Source organism: Phaseolus vulgaris, chromosome 2, assembly GCF_051622355.1.
Source record: "Phaseolus vulgaris cultivar YP4 chromosome 2, ASM5162235v1, whole genome shotgun sequence".
NCBI classification, from domain to species: Eukaryota; Viridiplantae; Streptophyta; class Magnoliopsida; order Fabales; family Fabaceae; genus Phaseolus; species Phaseolus vulgaris.
In genome coordinates this window covers 34,826,335-34,846,090 of record NC_143499.1, presented here as the reverse complement: position 1 = coordinate 34,846,090, position 19,756 = coordinate 34,826,335, and the positions used below count along the sequence as shown (strand labels likewise).

Sequence of the window (19,756 nt, the reverse complement as noted above, 5' to 3'; positions counted from 1 at the left end):
AATGCATTTTTCCATTTAAACTATTCAAAACATTAATCATAAAAAATGAAAATGAATTATTTTATCACAATACTCATCAAGTAATGTATTAAAACATGTTAATATCTATTTATGATTGAATAATAGTATGGAAACCATGTTAATATCTATTTTTAACAAATTAAAAATCACATTTAGTATGTTTCTTAAATTAATTATCATTAAGTTAATAAACTCATTTTATGTAACCTATGATTGAATGATAAACTTTAAGCTAATTCAACCATTTACAAATCAACTGATAAGATGAGGTGTATACCTATTTAAATACTATGAATTTGTCTTCTCTTTAATCGATGTACGATCTCTAAAACACCCTATCATGTCAAGACCTACCAACATGTACGTAGACTTGATATTTAGTAATGGTTTGATAGCAAGTGATACAATAGATCCAACAAACTCCCGCTAGAATAGATTCTAAATGAATATGATATCATGATAAAAAAAATGAACTTTAAGTCTAACCCAACCTTACAAAGGTGAGATTTGCACCACTTAAATACTATGAATTAGTTTTACATCTAATCAATGTGTAATCTCTAACAAATGATAATATACAAATCTCCCTCTCATTGATATACATTCTGTTTTTTCTTATATTTATATTGATATTATTTATGATAAAATATGAATTTTTATTATTTATCTACACTTTAAGTGGTCTTATATTATAAACTTTACTCAATATAATTTAAATTTAAATAAATAACCACGTGTTTGGTGAGTCTTTATAAAATTGATTTTGAAAAATGTTGAAGTAATTTACGTTGAGATGGTTTTATTCGAAAATTAAAGTAGGTTGGCAGTAAAACATCATAAAATCGTTTTATCTAATTTTTTGAATTGAATGAATTATTTGGTGAAAAGGAAAAGGATGGAGGCATTAGGTAGAAGGGACGTTGAGCCCATTTCACTCTGTCCTTTTGGCATTGCCAAAAGACACCAACCACTGTGAAATTAAATTTTATAATTGATGATTGGTTATATGCATGTGGAGTGGAGGTAAAGAAATAACCAAAAGTAATGTCCTTACTATTCAATGGTGGACCACAATCTTTGACGTTTGGTGTGCCCTTTTAATTATTAATTAAACAAATATAATCATTGTCTATCTACACTAAAATATGCTAATAAAGGTTTTTTTTTTGTTACTTCTACTTTTCTTTCTAATTATGTTTATTTAAAATGACACGTTAACTTTATTTAATACCTAGAGTTAGAAAAATCCATAAACCGAAACTTTAATTTATTTCATTTAGAGTTAGTTAGGTTTAATCTAATTAACTATAAGAAAAAAACCTAGACCTAGTTAGGTTTAATCTATTTCATTCTACATTTTTAAACCGAAACTTTATTTAAATATTAGACTTGAGATACTTATTATATCTTTTACATATTTAGAGTGTCAATTTGTACAATGGACTTTGAATTAGAGATTGAATTTGAGAAAATTAATTTAGAATTATTTGAAAAGAAAATACGAAGATAAGTAAAATTTATTAGAATTTGTGATTGAGGTGATGTTTGTCATTTTTTTTAAAACTTTTAAAATCTAAGTCTACAAATTTATCTCTATCTTTCAAAATATTTTGAATAATAAAAAATTATTTATTTATTTATATTTTTATAATTAATAATATTATATAAATTTATTTATTTTATATAAATAACTATATATTTATTATTATTAATTATTTTTATTAAAAATATTATTAAATATTTGATACCAATAAATTAAAATAAAGTTTTTATTATTTAATTTATATTTATTCTTGTTATTTTAAAAATTAATTTTATTTAATATTATTATTATTTAATATTTATATTATTATTAATAATAATATTTTGTATTATTATAAATATATTTAAAGTTTTATGATTTATTTTGTGATTATATTATATTATTATAATTGATTATATTATAAAGTTTATATACATAATCAATTATATATAATATATAATTGATTATGTATATAATTATAGAATGTGTAATCGATTATATTATATATTATATATAATAGATTATTATGTATCAATGTTATAATATAGTTAATTATTAAATTTTTTTAGTAACATATATAATATTTTTATTTTATTATAAATATATAATATTTTTATTTTATTATAAATATATAATATTTTTTATTTTTATTATAAATATATAATATTTTATTTTGTAATATAATTAATTATTTTATATGTTTCTTTAGTAGAGTAATATAAGGGTAATAATGTAAAAAATAAATTATCTATGTGGATTTTTTTGCAAATCATCAAATAAGTATGAGAAAGGATAAATTGTCTTTCTTTACATTTATGTATGTGCTCTCAAATTAATAACAATTGTAGATGTAGACAGAATAAATATGCGTCATTTCATCTGGATGAAGAATATTTATCCGAATCCAAACACAAGGGTATGGATGAGAATATATGAGATTTAGATAGGGTGTTATAATAATACTTTTTATACAAGAAGTTTATTTATGTGTGAATTCAATAAAGAAATAAATAACATTGCAAATTTTAATTGTGTAATTGATTTCGTATATTATAAGGAGAGAAGTTCTACATAAAAAAAAATTACTTTGGTTTATTTTTCATGTTATAAAAGGAGCACAATATTTTCTTAGGAAGACACAAAAATTTCTTCTTTCTCTTTTATATTGCGTTAATGTTTAAGAGAAAAATTAAGAGAGGAAATTAGTTTCTCCTTTAAGATTTTTCTTCTAGCTATTTTTGTTATTTCTAGGAGAGAATATTATTGTTTTTCCCTTGAAGTTAGAAAGAATGATATACATTTTTCTTTCCTTTAGTAGAATTGCATTATTGCCTATTATCTATTTTGTTCTTTTTTCATCTTTTGTTGTGAGTTCTTGTATTGTTATTCTAGTACCCAACAGTAGTATTAGAGCTTAGTTCCTGATTGTATTCCATTGTTATTGTGACTAGAATAGAGCTATAAAAATGAGTATTTTCTATGATTGCAGCTAGTATTATCTTTCACATAAGAAAGTAATTATTCTTTTTATTGGATATACAATATGATAGTGTGAAAGTGTATGTCTAGAAATTTTTTGGCTAGGAAAGACTTGGTATTTAAGCGTATCCATTGGTGATCCACCCCTCTTTCCTGGGAACTTATCTGGTGTATTGACTCACATTCTACAATCATTGTTCCAATAGAAAAAAATATTCATAGTGATAAACCAATTTTAAAGTCATGACAACAAAATATGAGGTAAAGAAGTTCAATGAGAATAATTTCTTGTTGTGGAAACTGAAGATTAAGATTATTTTGAGAAAAGAGAATTATACATATGCAATTGGAGAAAGACCAATGGATATCACAAATGAAAGGTGGAATTAAATTAATGATAAGGCCATTACAAATTTGCACTTAGGAATGGCAGATGCAGTTTTATCCAACATTGTAGAGAAGACTACGACAAAGGAGATTTTGGACACTCTCATAAGTCACTTCATACAAGAATATTCTTGAAGAGGAAATTATATACTCTTTGAATGAGTGAATCTACATTAGTGATAAACAAAATCAACAATCTGAATACACTAGTGCTAAATTTCAACATAGTTGAAAATGAACACGCGAAGCTTCTACTTCAGAGCTTATCTGATTTGTTTGATTAACTCATCATCAATATAACAAATAACAATATTGATGGACACCTACACTTTGAGGATGTTGCTAAAGCTATTATTGAAGAAGGATTTAGGTGAAAAAGCAAGTTAGAAGGGGTAAAAAGTCCAAAACAAGCAGAGATTTTGACGATTATGAGAGGTAGATCAACATAATGTGACTTTAATGGGAGTGAAACTCAATGTCGAATAAAGTCTCAAAGTAAGAAGCATCTCAAATGCTACCATTGTGGCGAAATAAGACATGTAAAGAAAGATTGTTGGCATAGGAAGAATGAAGCAAATAACTTTGAAACATCTTCCAAGTACCTCAGACTGAGATATCCTACTGAGAAAAGTAATAATTATCTCTAATGGTGGAAGATAGTTACATTATAGATGGATAGTGGATTTAGGTGTGGCTTGACACATGACTTCAAGCTATGATTGATTTTACGCTTATAACCTATCTCATGTGGATTTGTGACATGGGTAATGATAATGCCTTAGAGATTGTTGGAGCCAGTACTATCAAAATAAAAATGAATGATGGTACTGTTCGGACAATTCAAGGGGTATGCCATGTGAAGGACTTGAAAAAGAATCTATTGTCTATTGGGCAATTAGATGTCCTTAGGTGTACGATCCATACTCAAGGTGTAATCTTGAAGGTAGTGAGGGAAAATCTGGTAATGATTAAAGTAAAGAAGATCATGACATTGTGAAGTAAGTGTTAACTCGACTCATAAAGTTGGAGGCATATAATTACATTAGTTGTATAGTAGTAGAATTAATGGTATAAGATTTGCCTCTTTTATATAGTTTTTTAGGTCATGTTTTTCTCCCTTTTCAATTATATTATTCTTCTCTTTTATTGGATTGGAGGGTTTGTTTCACTGCTCAATATTTTGGTACTAGTTATCATCTTGCAACTTTGCAACTGTAATGGACACGGTTACAAAATCAGTATAATTTCACTCGTACCATGGGAGTAGGAGTTCTTTTGTTTCACCTATTTGTCATTGTAGAAACTTTCCAATATTGAGAACAATTACAACGGTTAAAAATGTTAGGAAACAAGTTTAGGGTTGTCATAACTACAATGTTAGAATTGTGAAATTTTGTTTTGTTAAACCTACATTTGTTTTGTACAACTATTTGATTAATTTAGTTTTGTAGTTTCATTCAAAAACAGAAATGGAAATGCTACAGTAAAATTCCTTCAAATGGTGCACTAAAGATTTTGGTGATGAAAGACCCAAATTTTAATATCTTTTTTTACATGAAAAAAATATTATTAAAAAAATAAAAGATAAAGAAAATACAAAAATATGGGGTATTAAGCCAAAACCTATATGTTAACAAAAACGATACATAGGTAGACTATAACTATTCATAAAGAATTCTAATAACAGACTAGATGGAAGCCTATTATACCAATGAAATGATTTTTTTATGAATAAATCCTAAATTAGACAACTTATCAACACACACATTCCTTTCACGTAAAATATGATTAACCTTAAACCTGATTTTCTCACAATAATTAAGACAAGTATTTCATCAATTCCGAAGCATCCAAGGAACATTTGTCCTAGTAGTAAATGCAACACAAACCAAAGCAGAATCACATTCTAACCATACAATAGTAAGCCCCATCTTTTGAGCTTCCTCCATAGCATGTATAACCTCATAAAACTCAACAACCAGAACAATCTGAACTTCAAGGAACGCAGAGAAAGCTCCAATAAATTCCCCCATACTCTCACGGAAAATACCTCCACAAGTAGCAAGACCAGGATATTCCCTAGCAACCCCATCAATGTTAATTTTAACCTAACCTGGTGAAGGAAACTATCATCTCACAGGAAGGGGGCGAAGAACTTTACCAGTACAAGTATTAATACCAAAAAACTTGATCACATTGAAATCCAACATATCCTTTTTCATAGAAGCTTTAGACGAGTTACCCACCAGACAAGTTAAATCTTTAATAATCGAAATAGCCCGAGAAACTTCAATCTTATCCTGAAAATGAGCAAAATTCCTCATACGCCATATCATCCAAATAGAAAAAGTTATCACAACAAACTTAATCAATTTAACCAAAGGACTACCATCACTCTTAATAAAATAAAGAAGAAAATCCTTATTAGAGAAATGAGAAGTAGGAAAAATCTCCCGAACCCAACTCTAAATACCCAAAGCATTAGAGCATTCAAAAAAATAAATGCGAAATAGATTCCTCGTGCTTTTCACAAAGCGTACACATAGAACAAATATGCAAAACTTTATTCTGAATATGCTGATCTGTAGGAAGCCGCCTATGAAAAACTTTTCAAAGTACAAGAGATTAGGAAGACGGAATAAATGAAGACCAAATTAATTTACCCCAACCACAGGGAACTTTTGGTTCCAAGAAGAAAGTCATAGCCGATTTAAGAGTGAAACGACCAGACTCATCTAGAATCCAATTAGGAATATTATGTTCCTCCTTGACCATGATATGACTAAAAAGAGAAGGCATTTGTTGTAAAGACAATGAAATATTCCAATCACAACCTGTCCAAAACTGAGAAACTGTATTCGAAATGCTAGAACCATCATATATCCCGACAATATGTGCTAAAGAAGTAGTAAAACACCATTTATCATTCTAGAAATTAATAAAAGAACCTGTACCAACAGTCCAAGAAGTATAATCAAGTATAGTAGAATAAAACTACTTAATTCTAGGCCAAAGAGATGAGGATCTATAAACCATTCTAAGCTCGTATTTTGATTTAAGAACCATGGCTTTCAAGAGCAAAGACCAATGCCTATTGTTATAAGAAAAGTTTCAAGCAAGCTTAAGAAGATAAGCATTATTTTCATAGTGAAGGTTAATAATCTTCAAACCGCCATTCTCAAAAGGAGAACAAAGCGTAGCCCAATTACCAATAGCTATGCCTTTTTTCAGAATATCTCCAGTCCAAATAAAATTTGTACACCACTGCTCAACTTGCTTAAGAAGAGTAACAAGCCATTTATACAAATTAAAACTATAAGCTAGAAGTCCCGTAATCACCGTATTGACCAACTAAATCTGACCCATCATGCTAAGAGATTTACCTTTCCAAGAGGCTAGCTTCAGTTTGACTTTATCAGCCAAAAGTTGAAGAAACTGACCCTTTGGAACACCAACAAAGATAGACATTCCTAAAGTGAAAGACAAGCAACCATGACTACAAGAAAAAATGTGTTGAATTTTGGTGACAAATCTTGCAGAATTATCCATGGTGGAAAAACTACTCTTAGAATTATTAACATATTGACCCGAAAAATCACCATATGTTTTAAGAAAAATACTCAAATTCCTAAAAGAGTTATTATCCGCCTTACAAAAAACAAAAATGTCATCCGCATGTAGAATATGAGAGGGAGTGAGAAAACCTGACGGGCTAGCCATATGTAGAATCTTGTTATCATTCACAAGTTTAGACAGACCTCTACTAAAAACTTCCTCTGCAAGGCATAAAAGTAGAGGAGACAAAGGTGTTGATCAAGAGTGATCAAAGGCTTTGAAGATTCCAAATCCAAGTGTTTGATGCAAGGCTAAAGTTGTTGCTGTGTTTAGGATCGGATCTGGGTAGTTTATTTGTGTAATCCACTCTTTGTTGAATCTAAAACTAATATGTTTTTAAAACCTTTTTGAGTTTAAAGTGTTTTTCAAACTAAGTGAAAAACAACCTGTTGTTTTGTCGAAACAACCGATTGTTTTACTCTTAGGTGTTTTTGAAAAGGTTGAAAACTGTTTTGGTTGGTTGACTTGCTGTCAAACCAAAACAATCGATTATTTCGTGGTTTCAATCGATTATTTCTTTGAAATCCAAACATAATTTTGTTTTGTTAGTTGAGTGTGCTTTAAATGATTTCCAACTGAATACACTCCTCTATTAAATGCTTTGACCAATCTTTGAAAGCTATAAATAGTTTGTTTATGTTTTATAACAGATAAGAAAAACATATTTGAGTTTTTCAGTTGTGAAAGATTGCTTTCAAGTTTTGAACATTCACATCAAGCTTTGGGTTTTCTCAAGAGAGAGTGGAATAGGATTACATCTGTATTGATTTCAGATTGTTCTGTAAACAAGTGTAATTTGTTATGAACATTTTGTAAATTCTGGTGTTGTTGCCAAGGAGTGTTGTGTGCTCTTGAGGTTGTCAAGATCAACATTCTTGGTGTGTGTTGTGCCAAAGGAAGTGTGTTTCTTGAAGGGTTCAAGGTGACTTCTTTGGTGGTTTGTGTCTATCTGTTTTGATTGCTTAATGGATTTCCAGTGGCTTCTAGGGACTTGATGTAGCTCTTGGTTTAAGAGTGAACCAGTATAAATTGTTTGTGTATCTCTTTCTTCCCTTAAACTCATTTAAATTAAGTGGTTATTGCTTTGCTGGTATAAACAACCGATTGTTTCGAAGAAACAACCAATTGTTTTTCTGGTGCTTTGCTGTTTTGTGCTTTATATATTGGCTAACTGAATTTCTGATTGAGTTTCATACAAAGGATTTTGTTGTAGCTGAATTTTTTTTCAAAAAGTCCTCTTAAACAATTCACTCCCTTCTCATTTAAGGCTATATATTCTAACAATTGACATCAAGAGCTTGGTACTTGAAAAATACTCAAGTTTGATCCTATGTTTTTTTCAATGGCTGAAAAACTACCTTCTGGGGAGGGTGCTTCAATTAACAGACCACCTCTGTTCTGTGGTTTGAACTATCAATTTTGGAAAGTTAGAATGAAAATCTTTGTTGAATCTCTTGATAAAGGAATTTAGGATGCAATTTAAAATGGCCCTTTTATTCCTAAATTTGAAAAGGATGGATCTTCTATTGAAAAACCTTGGTCCCAATGGATTGATGCTAAAAATAAAAAGGCCAAGTTTGATTGTATTGCCAAAATATCATAACATCTGCTTTGAATTCGGATGAATTTTTCAGGATATCACAATGTTCATCGGCCAAGGAAATGTGGGAAACTTTGGAAGTCACCCATGAAGGAACAAATGATGTGAAGAGAGCAAGGAAACATGCTCTAATACAAGAGTATGGGATGTTCAAAATGCTTAAGGGAGAATCTATTGCTGAAGTGCAAAAGAGGTTCACTCACATCATCAACCATCTAATGAGCCTTGGGAAAACCTTTGATAAAGAAGAACTAAACATCAAGATTCTCAAGTGCCTTGATAGATCTTGGCAACCTAAGGTAACAACAATTTCTGAATCAAAGGATTTGACATCCTTGACAACGGCTTCATTGTTTGGTAAGCTTAGAGATGAATAGACTCAATGTTCAAGAAAGTGAAAACAAGCATGTGAGAAGCATTGCCTTGAAAGCTGCCAAGCACAAAAGCAAACAAGATTCAAGTGATGAAAGTGAGGAAGAAAACCTTAGCTTGTTGTCCAAAAAGTTTAGTAGATTCTTGAAGAGAAATAGCAACAAAGAAGCCAACAAAGAAAGGTATGGAAACAAAAAAACTAGTGATTTCAATTCTAACAATTATACTTGCTTTGGTTGTGGTGAACAAGTGCATATAAAAGCTGATTGCCCAAATAAAGAAAGCAATGAAAAGAAATCAAGCTACAAGGAAAAGAAGGGAAAATCAAGAAGAGCATATATTGCATGGGATGAAAATGAAGTTTCCTCATCAAGCTCCTCATCAAGTGAAGATGAAAGGCAAACATATGTTTAATTGCAGAAGGAGATGATGAGTCAAGTAGCTCAAGCAGTGTAAGTTCATGTGCTTCCCTAAATGCTGAAAATTATAGTAAATTGTTTCAAGCTTTTCAAGAAACTCATGAATAAGCTAACCAATTGGCTCTCTCAAGCAACCGATTGAAAGAGTTGAACAACTGGCTTGAAAAGAGGGTTAAGACACTTGAAGAAGAGCCGAAAAAATCAAAAAATGATTTTGAAAAGTTGGAAAAACATTGCAAAAACTCTTCTCATGTGTGTGACTCTCTTGTTTGTGAAAATTGTGAAAACCTTGAAAAGAAAGTTCATTATCTTGTTAGTGTTAGAAAAGATGGCTTTAAACTAGAGGGGGGTGAATTGTTTAAAGGGGTTTTCGCAAACTTTTCAAAGCTAGAATGAACTTATTTCAGAAACCAATTGATTCAGCAATTCAGTTAGCCAAAACAGCAAGCAAAATTGTAATACTAGAAAAAACAATCGGTTGTTTCTTCGAAACAATCGGTTGTTTATACCAGCAAACAACAAACAAACTGAATTTAAAGAGATAGAGATAGAGAGATTGTACACAGTTGTTTATACTGGTTCACTTCAAACTAGAGCTACATCCAGTCTTCTCAGAAACCCTGAGGATATCCACTAAGCAATCACACCTTGATCACTTACACCACAACCAAGAGAATGACCTTGAAAAACCTCAAGAAACACACTCTCCTTGGCCAACACTAAGATTGCTGATCTTGAACACCTCAAGAACACACAACCAATCTCAGCAACACACACAAACGAATTGTTCAGCAGTTTACAAAGATTACACTTGTTATAGATGAAAATCTAAAATCAATACAAGTAGAATCCTATTCAGCACCTTGATCAATCTCTCAACTCTTTTTTTGCAATCTCAGAACTCTTTGAAAAACTCTTAGACCAAAACTTTGTTTCAAGATTCTTAAAACTTAAAAACAGTTTTTCAGAATATATCTAAGAATATAGTTTGTTATCAAATCTTAACAAACTCTTAATTGCATTTAAAATAGATTGGTCAAAGCATTTAATGACTGGAGCGTATTCAGTTAAAGCATTTAAAGCTCAGTCAAAGAAAACAGTTTTTCTGTTATGGTTTTAAAACAAACAATCGATTGTTTCCTCGAATCAATCGGTTGTTTTGTTACTTAACAAAATACACCATTCAAAAACATTTTTCAAACTTTCTCAAAACATCTAAGTGTAAACAATCGGTTGTTTCGACAAAACAATCGGTTGTTTCAACTTAGTTTGAAAAACATTTTGCTTTGTTAAAAATGAGATGCTAATTGCTTTGAGATTTAATCTAAGGGTTGATTACAACATTAAACTACCCCAGAACAAAGCTTAAACCAGCACAGCAGCATCAAGCAAAGCAGAGGCTTCATCATCCTTCAAAGGATTTGGATTCTTCAAAACATTGAACATCACTTGGTTCAACAGTTAGAACTGTGGATAAGCTTTCAAAGGGTAAATCCAACTTTGAGAATGTCTTATCATCTCAAAATTGTGGTTTTGAAAGAGTTGGATTAGGTTTCAATCCACAGAACAAGCAAGATAAGTTTTCAAAATCTTTTTCAAAACTGCTAGGAAAACAACCGATTGTTAATTCGAAACAACCGGTTGTTACATGCTTTTATTGCATGAAAAGACATTATTCAGTCAGATTCTGTAAAATAAGGAAATGTTCTGTTCCCAGAGGTTTCATGAAATGGATTCCCAAAGGTTGTGAGGTTTCAAATTACAAAAATAAATCAAATGAACCCACATTTTTAAGGGGACCAAATCTTGTTGCTTGAACTCATTTTGATGTAGGGATACTAGAGAAACATGAAGCTCTAAGTTATCTGATCAAGTTCTTGGAAGAAAAAGATTGAGACTGGAACTGAATTAAGGGTGTGTACACCAGTCCAAGTTGTTTCAAAAGCCAAAAAAAGCATTCTTGATCACAAACAAATGACTCATTGAAAGGACTTCATAAAAGGATAAGACCTTCCTTATCTTTACTTTTAAAATTACTAATTCATGATTAATTTCATTTTGTTTGAGCAATCATATCTGCTTTGAACCTTTCTCAGTTTATGCTTGAAATTCACATTCTGTTAAACTGCTAAAGAAAAACAACCGATTATTTCCTTGAAACAACCGATTGTTTCTCCTCTGACAGCACTGTTAAGAATTGATTTAATTTCTCTAAACATTTTTTCTGTTGCAGATCTCAATAATAAAGGAATCTTGAGTCAATAAAGCAATCTTGAAAGTCTGATTTGGTTTTGGAGGAAGTTACAAGTTGTCATAAAAGAATATATTCCATATCTTGGAAATTCAAGAGCCTTTATGTCTAGTCAAAAGTCACATGTGCTGACCATGTGTTTTTCTACTCTATGCTGACGCTTTCTGTGCAGAGCTTGAACCACTTTTCTTTCTTGAAGACTGAAACCCACAATCACCAAAGGATCAAAGAAGGTGTATGCTTTGCTATAAAATCTGTTGCAACTGTTTTTCTTCACAAAAACAACCAATTGGCTCATCTCTTGCAACATCTCTTTCTCTCCTTGTGTGTGTGCCTTTGTCTCATTCTGCTGTCATGGATTCCACTCTACCTACATCCAAGAGGATCAAAACGAGGGTTGTGAGGTCAGAAGGAAGGCTTGAAGGCTGGTTTTCAGGAGATAATGAATTAATTGAGAGATATCGCTTTGAGACAAGTACAAAAGTGATCAACAATCCAAAAGTTGTCTCCTTTGATTGGTTGAAAAGCCAAAAGCTGGACAATGTGAGAAGGCTTCTCAAGGATCAGCTGCTGAAGAGGTTCTTGGAGATGAAGGGGAACATATATCCTGATTTAATTCGGGTGTTCTACACAAACTTAAAGTTTGAAGGAAACAATCTTGTTTCACATGTTAAAGGTGTAGACATGGAGATTACCCATGATGTGTGGGCTGCTGTAACTGGGTTGAAGTATGCTGGTCTTAGAATCAATAAAAGAAACATTGGTGTTGTGAAAGATTTCAACAAGATTCAATACTACAAAAGCTGTTTGAAGAATCCACAAGCTCAAGTAAAAACTTGTTCAGTTGGAGGACTGAAATTAGATGAGAGGGTGTTGGCTCTCATTGTCACTTGGATTCTAACTCCAAGGGGGAACAACCATTATTTTTTAACAGAAGAAGATCTTGTCTATATCTACTGCATCATGAAGAAAGTCAAGATCAATTGGATTCATATCATTAAAGAGCATATGCAAAAGTCCATGAGGTTAAGTGACTACCATTACCCCTATGTTGTTTTAATTTCTAAATTTCTACTCTATTTTGAAGTGAATCTTGAAGATGAAACCTCTGAGTTGGTAAAATCAACACAAGAAGTGAACAATGGTTCACTAAGCAAAATGGGTTTCACCAAGATAAATAGAAGATGGGTAAGCAAAGATGGTGATCATGGTGGTTCCTCAAGTGCTGCAGCTGCTAATTTTGATGAAGAAGATCAAGCTGCTGATATGAATATTCATAATGAAGAACAACCTGCAACTGACTTTGATGATGGAACAAGTGCTAGACATTAAGGGGATTGGATTCCCTCAATGTCTTCTTTTGAAAGATACATGGTGGATAAACTTGATGGCTTTGCTGAAAATCAAAGAAATCTCCATGATCTTTGTGTTACAAATTTCCAGAACATTGACAACAGATTCTAGAGCATGGACACTCGCTTTCAGGCCCTTGATGAACAGATTGAAGTTGTTCAGAACCAGATCTTTGAGCTGCAACATGACAAAGATGACTAAAGGAAAAACAACCGATTGAATGCTGGGACAACCAATTGTTTTTTCTTTGTGGAAACTTTACTGCTCTTTCTTTTCATATTCTGTTTTATCTAGAACAATTTTTGTTTTATCTCTTCATAAAGTCTCTTTGTGAAGACAAATAGGGGGAGAATTTGTGTTGGTTTTTATTCTGCTGCTGCTGCTGATGTTTTATAGTTTGAAAGTGATTTGCCTTTTTGGCTGGTTTTCTCTCTTGTAATGGTTATGCAGAAAACAAGCTAAATGTGCTATTCTAACTTGTTGCCATAGATGTTGTGTATTGCATAAGTTTTGTTTTGCAGGAACTGCCTCAGATTCAAACAAAGTCCAACACAAGCAACAAAGATTTGTCTTCATCAAATAGGGGGAGATTGTTGATCAAGAGTGATCAAAGTCTTTGAAGATTCCAAATCCAAGTGTTTGATGCAAGGCTGAAGTTGCTGTTGTGTTTAGGAAAGGATCTGGGTAGTTTATTTGTGTAATCCACTCTTTGTTGAATCTAAAGCTAATGTGTTTTTAAAACCTTTTTGAGTATAAAGTGTTTTTCAAACTAAGTGAAAAACAACCTGTTGTTTTGTCGAAACAACCAATTGTTTTGCTCTTAGGTGTTTTTGAAAAGGTTGAAAACTGTTTTGGTTGGTTGACTTGCTGTCAAACCAAAACAATCGATTGTTTCATTGTTTCAATCGATTGTTTCTTTGAAAATCCTAACAGAATTTTGTTTTGTTAGTTGAGTGTGCTTTAAATGATTTCCAACTGAATACACTCATCTATTAAATGTTTTGACCAATCTTTGAAAGCTATAAATAGTTTGTTTATGTTTTATAACAAATAAGAAAAACAGATTTGAGTTTTTCAGTTGTGAAAGATTGCTTTCAAGTTTTGAACATTCACATCAAGCTTTGGGTTTTCTCAAGAGAGAGTGGAATATGATTACATTTGTACTGATTTCAGATTGTTTTGTAAACAAGTGTAATTCATTCTGAACATTTTGTAAATTCTGGTGTTGTTGCCAAGGAGTGTTGTGTGCTCTTGAGGTTGTCAAGATCAACATTCTTGGTGTGTGTTGTGCCAAAGGAAGTGTGTTTCTTGAAGGGTTTAAGGTCACTTCTTTGGTGGTTTGTGTGTAATTTGTTTTGATTGCTTAGTGGATTGTCAGTGGCTTCTGGGGACTGGATGTAGCTCTTGGTTTAAGAGTGAACCAGTATAAACTGTTTGTGTATCTCTTTCTTCCCTTAAATTCAGTTGTTATTGCTTTGCTGGTATAAACAACCGATTGTTTCGAAGAAACAACCAATTGTTTTTCTGGTGCTTTGCTGTTTTGTGCTTTATATTTTGGCTAACTGAATTTCTGATTGAGTTTCATACAAAGGATTTTGTTGTAGCTGAAAAAGTTTTCAAAAACCCCTCTTAAACAATTCACCCCCTCTCGTTTAAGACCATATATTATAACAAAAGGATCACCTTGTCTCACACCTCTACTACAAAGAAAAAATCTCAACAAATTTTCATTTATTCTGATTGAATGCACAGCTGAACAAATAATAGTACTAATCCAATAGACAAATAAGGGGTAAAAATCAAAGCGTGACAAAACTAATAGTAAAAACTTTTAACTCAGAATGTCAAAAGCTTTATTTTAATCTCTCTTTAATGTTTAGAAAATTAAGTTTTTTCCACCTCAAAAAAACGCCTACAAAGAATTCACATTTTCTATGTTAACTTAAAGTGCCATATAGGTACCACCTAAACGACATTAATAAAACAAACCAAATTTAGTCATTTAAAAAACAATAGAAACCACATTGAATAAAAAAAAAGTGAGAGACAAAATGGCATTTTTATAATGGAATCAAAAGTACAATTAAACACAAATATTATTATTATCTCTTCAAACTTTAATTAATTAAGAAACAATAAAGTTTAGAGAATATGATAATTAATTAAAAACATTAAGGATATTTTTTGAAGATCAACACAAATTGTTGATAAATTAATTAGCTTTCTTAATGAATGTAGATTTTTTGAAAAAATCTGACTAGAAAGTGTTGAATAGTACGGTCGAACCTAAAGGATTCACGCTCAGCATTGGACTTCTATATTTGTTCTATTTAGTTACTATTTTAGTTTGATAGAACTTAACGTGGTACTATTTTTATAGTTCAAATAACGAATTATTAAAAAGACAACCTTTAAAAAAAGGCATAAAGGTGTAGTGATGTTAGGAAGAAAAGAACAAGAACATAGGAGGCAAAGATGAGATTGGTTAGAATTAAATATTGAAATTCCCCCACATAGCAGAGCATCAGAGGATTACAAGTTGCAGCTAAAACTGAGTTTATCACAACCTAATCATATGCTGCCAATCGCAAGATCCAACATGTCTCAAACACTAAGTTGCATAATACAACACCCAATGGACTCACCTTCGATGAAGTCATTGCCCCACAACCCAAAGAACTCCAATTCTTCCACACTCATTTAGTGTTTTGCCAAGAATTCTGGGCCTTCTGCCAAGATGATGGCTTCTGCTACACCTACAGCAGCCCCCATCACCTTTGGATTCAGGAGTTTGTTGGAAACATTCACTGTTGATGTGCATAGAGCAGAGAATAGACAACTGAACGTGCCCTTAATTGCTCCTTTTACCATTGCTACCTCTAGATTGGACAAGGTGGAGAACGTGGCCATAAGAGTTGAGTTGAGCAATGGTGCGGTGGGGTGGGGAGAGGCACCGATTTTGCCTTTTGTTACTGCAGAGGACCAAACCACCGCCATGGCCAAGGCTTCTGAGGCATGCGCCTTCTTGAGGAGATGCCCTGCACTAACTTTGGGTTCCATGCTGGGGGAGATTGGAAGTATTCTTCCCGGGCATCAATTTGCTTCAGTGAGTGAGAATAATCTGTATTCATGTTTCTCTACTGCTTCTGTTGTTGTTAATCATTCTAATCCTCTATTGGTTTTATCACCTGCTGTATAACTTTTTCTGCTTTTGAAATGGTGTCTTTGAACCTTTTCTTAAGCAAATTCCTTGAATTTTGAATAACAGTTTTAGTTTTCTATTTGATCACTGAGGACTTAAAAGGAGGGTAGCATATCTTGGGAAAATCTGAATATTTGTATTTTGTAATCTTTACCTGCCTGGCTTTTCCCTTGTGTGACATTTATTTTGGACCACTGGTCTATTTCTTTTCTCTCCTTGATTTTAAGAAAGTTCTTATTTTGTAAACATCTTTCTTTGCTTAAAAGTTGCTAGCTTTTTTTCTTTTGTGGTTATATTAAGATTATTCAAGAGAAAGAAGGGACAAGAGTCTTTTTCTTAGTCCCCTCTTTGTATGGATCATACTCTCTTTTCAGATTAATACATTTTCTTTTTATTTTTACCATGAAAGAAAGATAAAGCATAATCTTGGCGTGAAGAGAGGAGAGTGGGAGAAGAATAGAGTCCAGATGTTAGATCTTTCTATTACTGAGAATCTTTTAGGGCATGCTTGATTTGAGAAGGGTGTGACTATTAGCGTGGTTACACTCAACCAGTATATGCATACATGTTTTGAGGTAAAGGAGAGATGTCATGGGACTAAGAGAGAGCATTAAAGTGTATCACGGGTTGTTTGGCAGGATCGCTAATGACAGTCATAAATAAGTGAGGTCTTGTGTACGTAGACTTCCATTATATGCATGGATTCTTGTACATCAGATTATCATTAAGATCTTTTGCATTCACAATTATCTCCTTCACGCATTTTCCTTCAAATTTTACAAGACTACTAATTTAATTAACATCAGTAACTATTCCATTTTTTCCTATATATATAGGACTTAACCTCTTTTCCCCATCCTTATTTTATTCTATTTTAAGAAATTAGTAGTTTACATTTTCATGGAAAGGCAACCAGGGATTTTATAGTGGATATTGGCTTCTGAAGTTTAAAACGTTTCTGAAGGAATTCATGTTTATGATTTTATTGCTCTTGAAGGAATAACTGGTTAATATAGCTCACTTTCTTAGTAAATGTGTTACTAAAACCTTTTACATTCTCATGGGGGTCCCTCTGTGATTGAAGGTTAGGGCTGGTGTGGAGATGGCAATAATTGATGCTGCTGCAAATAGTATTCGTGTACCATTGTGGAGGCTTTTTGGTGGGGCTTCTAATACCATAACCACTGACATAACAGTTAAGTTCTTCTTCAATCTCAAACAAAATGATTATGATGAAAATAATTTTTCAAAAATATAAGAAAAGAACTATGTGCTAAAAGGAAATCTAATCCAGCTTATAATTGCAGATCCCAATTGTTTCTCCAGCTGAGGCATCTGAATTGGCTTCAAAGTACTATAAAGAAGGGTTCAAGACTTTAAAGCTGAAAGTGGGCAAGAATCTCAATGCAGATATAGAAGTGCTCCAAGCTATACGTGTTGCACACCCCGAGTGTCAGTTTATTCTTGATGCTAATGAAGGGTATAACTCTGAGGAAGCAGTGGAAGTTCTTGAGAAATTACACGGTTAAAAACTACTACATAGTTAAAGTTTTTTCTCCATCCAAATAATTGTCAGTCTTGCGAGAAAATGCTAGCACACGTGCACTAATATACTCATGAAACTTTATTGCAATATTTTAGGCACTTTGGCATTGAACTTAGATTTATTTTCTACTGCAGATATGGGGTTGACTCCTATTCTATTTGAGCAACCAGTTCACAGAGATGATTGGGATGGTCTTCGGTATGTGAGTAGTATAGCAAGAGAGAGATATGGTGTATCTGTTGCAGCTGATGAGAGTTGCAGAAGTATACTTGATATTTACAAAATTGTGGAAGGGAATGTTTTAGACGTCATTAACATAAAGCTTGCCAAAGTTGGCGTTATGGGTGCCCTTGAAATTATTGAAAAGGCCAAAGCAGCAGGATTAGATTTGATGATTGGTGGTATGGTTGAGACTAGACTTGCCATGGGTTTTGCTGGCCAACTTGCTGCTGGCCTTGGGTGTTTTAAGTATGTATAAGCCATTTTTTCATTCATAAACTTCTATATAAATTTTGTATACTCCAACTTTTAGAGAAATATAAGGTGAAAAAATTCTATAAAAGTTAAATCATACTTGTATAAGTTGATTTTTCACTTGTGAGAGAATCTTAATTCATTTCATCTTTTTATTTTTCTTCTCTTAAAAGTCTTTTAGAGAAGTTTATCCGAACATAGGTTCATATTATTTTCCTTCTGTTTTATCCACCTACTATTTTAATAATGCATTTGAATATTCTAAACTCTTGTAGGTTCATTGACTTAGACACACCACTTCTGCTGTCAGATGATCCAGTTCTTGAAGGCTATGAAGGTACACTCTGCCTAATTTTCATATAATTTTTTTTGTAAATATTGGTTTGAATGATATCTTTGCAATCTGATCACACGTAGTATTTCTCTTGAACAGTTTCAGGTGCCACTTATAAGTTCTCAAACGCTAGGGGACATGGTGGATTCCTTCACTGGGACAACATTGCATTGTAAGTTGTGATTTTCTGGCACAATATGACTCTAGATAATCCAGCATAGTTCCTAATATATGTTAGGTGATCTTGGTGTAAGTATCAGAGGATAAGAATACTTTAAGGATGTATGCGTTAATGGTCTAGAGTTTGATCTTAGTCACATTCTTCAAATTCAATTGAATTTGTATAGTGGGACTGTGCTAGTCCACCTTACAAGCACAAAAGTGTTCTTGCATGACAGGGCATGCTAGAGACATAAAACCAACTTGTGTCTGCCCAATCTTTTAGAATTTTAAAGCCAAAAAGTTTACCTTTAATATCAATTCTTCTGGCCAGAATGAAGAAACTGATGTTTTTTCGATATTATTTATTTATTTTGGACATTCTTATAAAAAGTTGTGTATATTCCGATGAATCAAATTTGTTCTTTTGAACGTGGAGGATGGAGTCTTAATCGTGCTTATGTGACATGCAATGACTTTTTGTATATGCTACCTTCATTATTGACATCTTTATTAAATTATGCGCAGATGATAGATATGCTTATGCCAACACAAGAATCTGGAAAAGCATAAATGTTGACAAGAAAAGAAGAATAACCAGTGATGGGCTTGTGCATGAAAAATAAGACGTGCAACTATGACAACTGTGAACGTTAAATATTACAAAAACAACCATTGATGAAAGATTTCTTGTGCGGAATGAGTAGCTACTACCTATCCACAACTATGTGTAATAGATTCCTCACCTTATTCTGGAAAAGAAACTACCCTTAGATATCTTGCACCCAATAAGAGCTAGGAATCGCACATTATGATTATATAATATGGACATGGAAATACAGCAAACTTAAGATATTAGACTTCAACTTTGCACTGTTGATTTCAATAATTTAAACTGACTAATATTGATACTTCGATTTATTTTTTTTTGTTTCACATAGTTAAGTTATTCCATCTCCCAAATTAAGAAAATCAGTGGGAGATAAAATTTGCAAAATTCTAAAAGTAGACTTGGATTCGCT

The 19,756-nt window shown here is 32.2% G+C and overlaps 1 protein-coding gene across 1 annotated transcript; it reads left to right on the top strand.

The window, feature by feature from the left end:
• Positions 1-15,336: 15,336 nt before the first annotated feature.
• CYP77A5P (cytochrome P450, family 77, subfamily A, polypeptide 5) lies at positions 15,337-19,600 on the top strand. The gene is made up of 7 exons (XM_068613431.1): positions 15,337-16,125; positions 17,306-17,416; positions 17,529-17,745; positions 17,902-18,235; positions 18,517-18,578; positions 18,675-18,747; positions 19,263-19,600. Exons 1-7 carry the CDS (start codon positions 15,757-15,759, stop codon positions 19,264-19,266), a joined length of 1,170 nt encoding a protein of 389 aa, XP_068469532.1. The 5' UTR covers positions 15,337-15,756; the 3' UTR covers positions 19,267-19,600.
• The last annotated feature ends 156 nt before the right edge of the window (positions 19,601-19,756 follow it).

Excerpts from the sequence above, each read along its gene's own strand:
- CYP77A5P (XM_068613431.1), top strand. The coding sequence starts at position 15,757 with ATGATGGCTTCTGCTACACCTACAGCAGCCCCCATCACCTTTGGATTC. Across the intron at positions 16,126-17,305 it reads CCGGGCATCAATTTGCTTCA|GTTAGGGCTGGTGTGGAGAT; the intron begins GTGAGTGAGAAT and ends CTGTGATTGAAG. Across the intron at positions 17,746-17,901 it reads AGTTCTTGAGAAATTACACG|ATATGGGGTTGACTCCTATT; the intron begins GTTAAAAACTAC and ends TTTCTACTGCAG.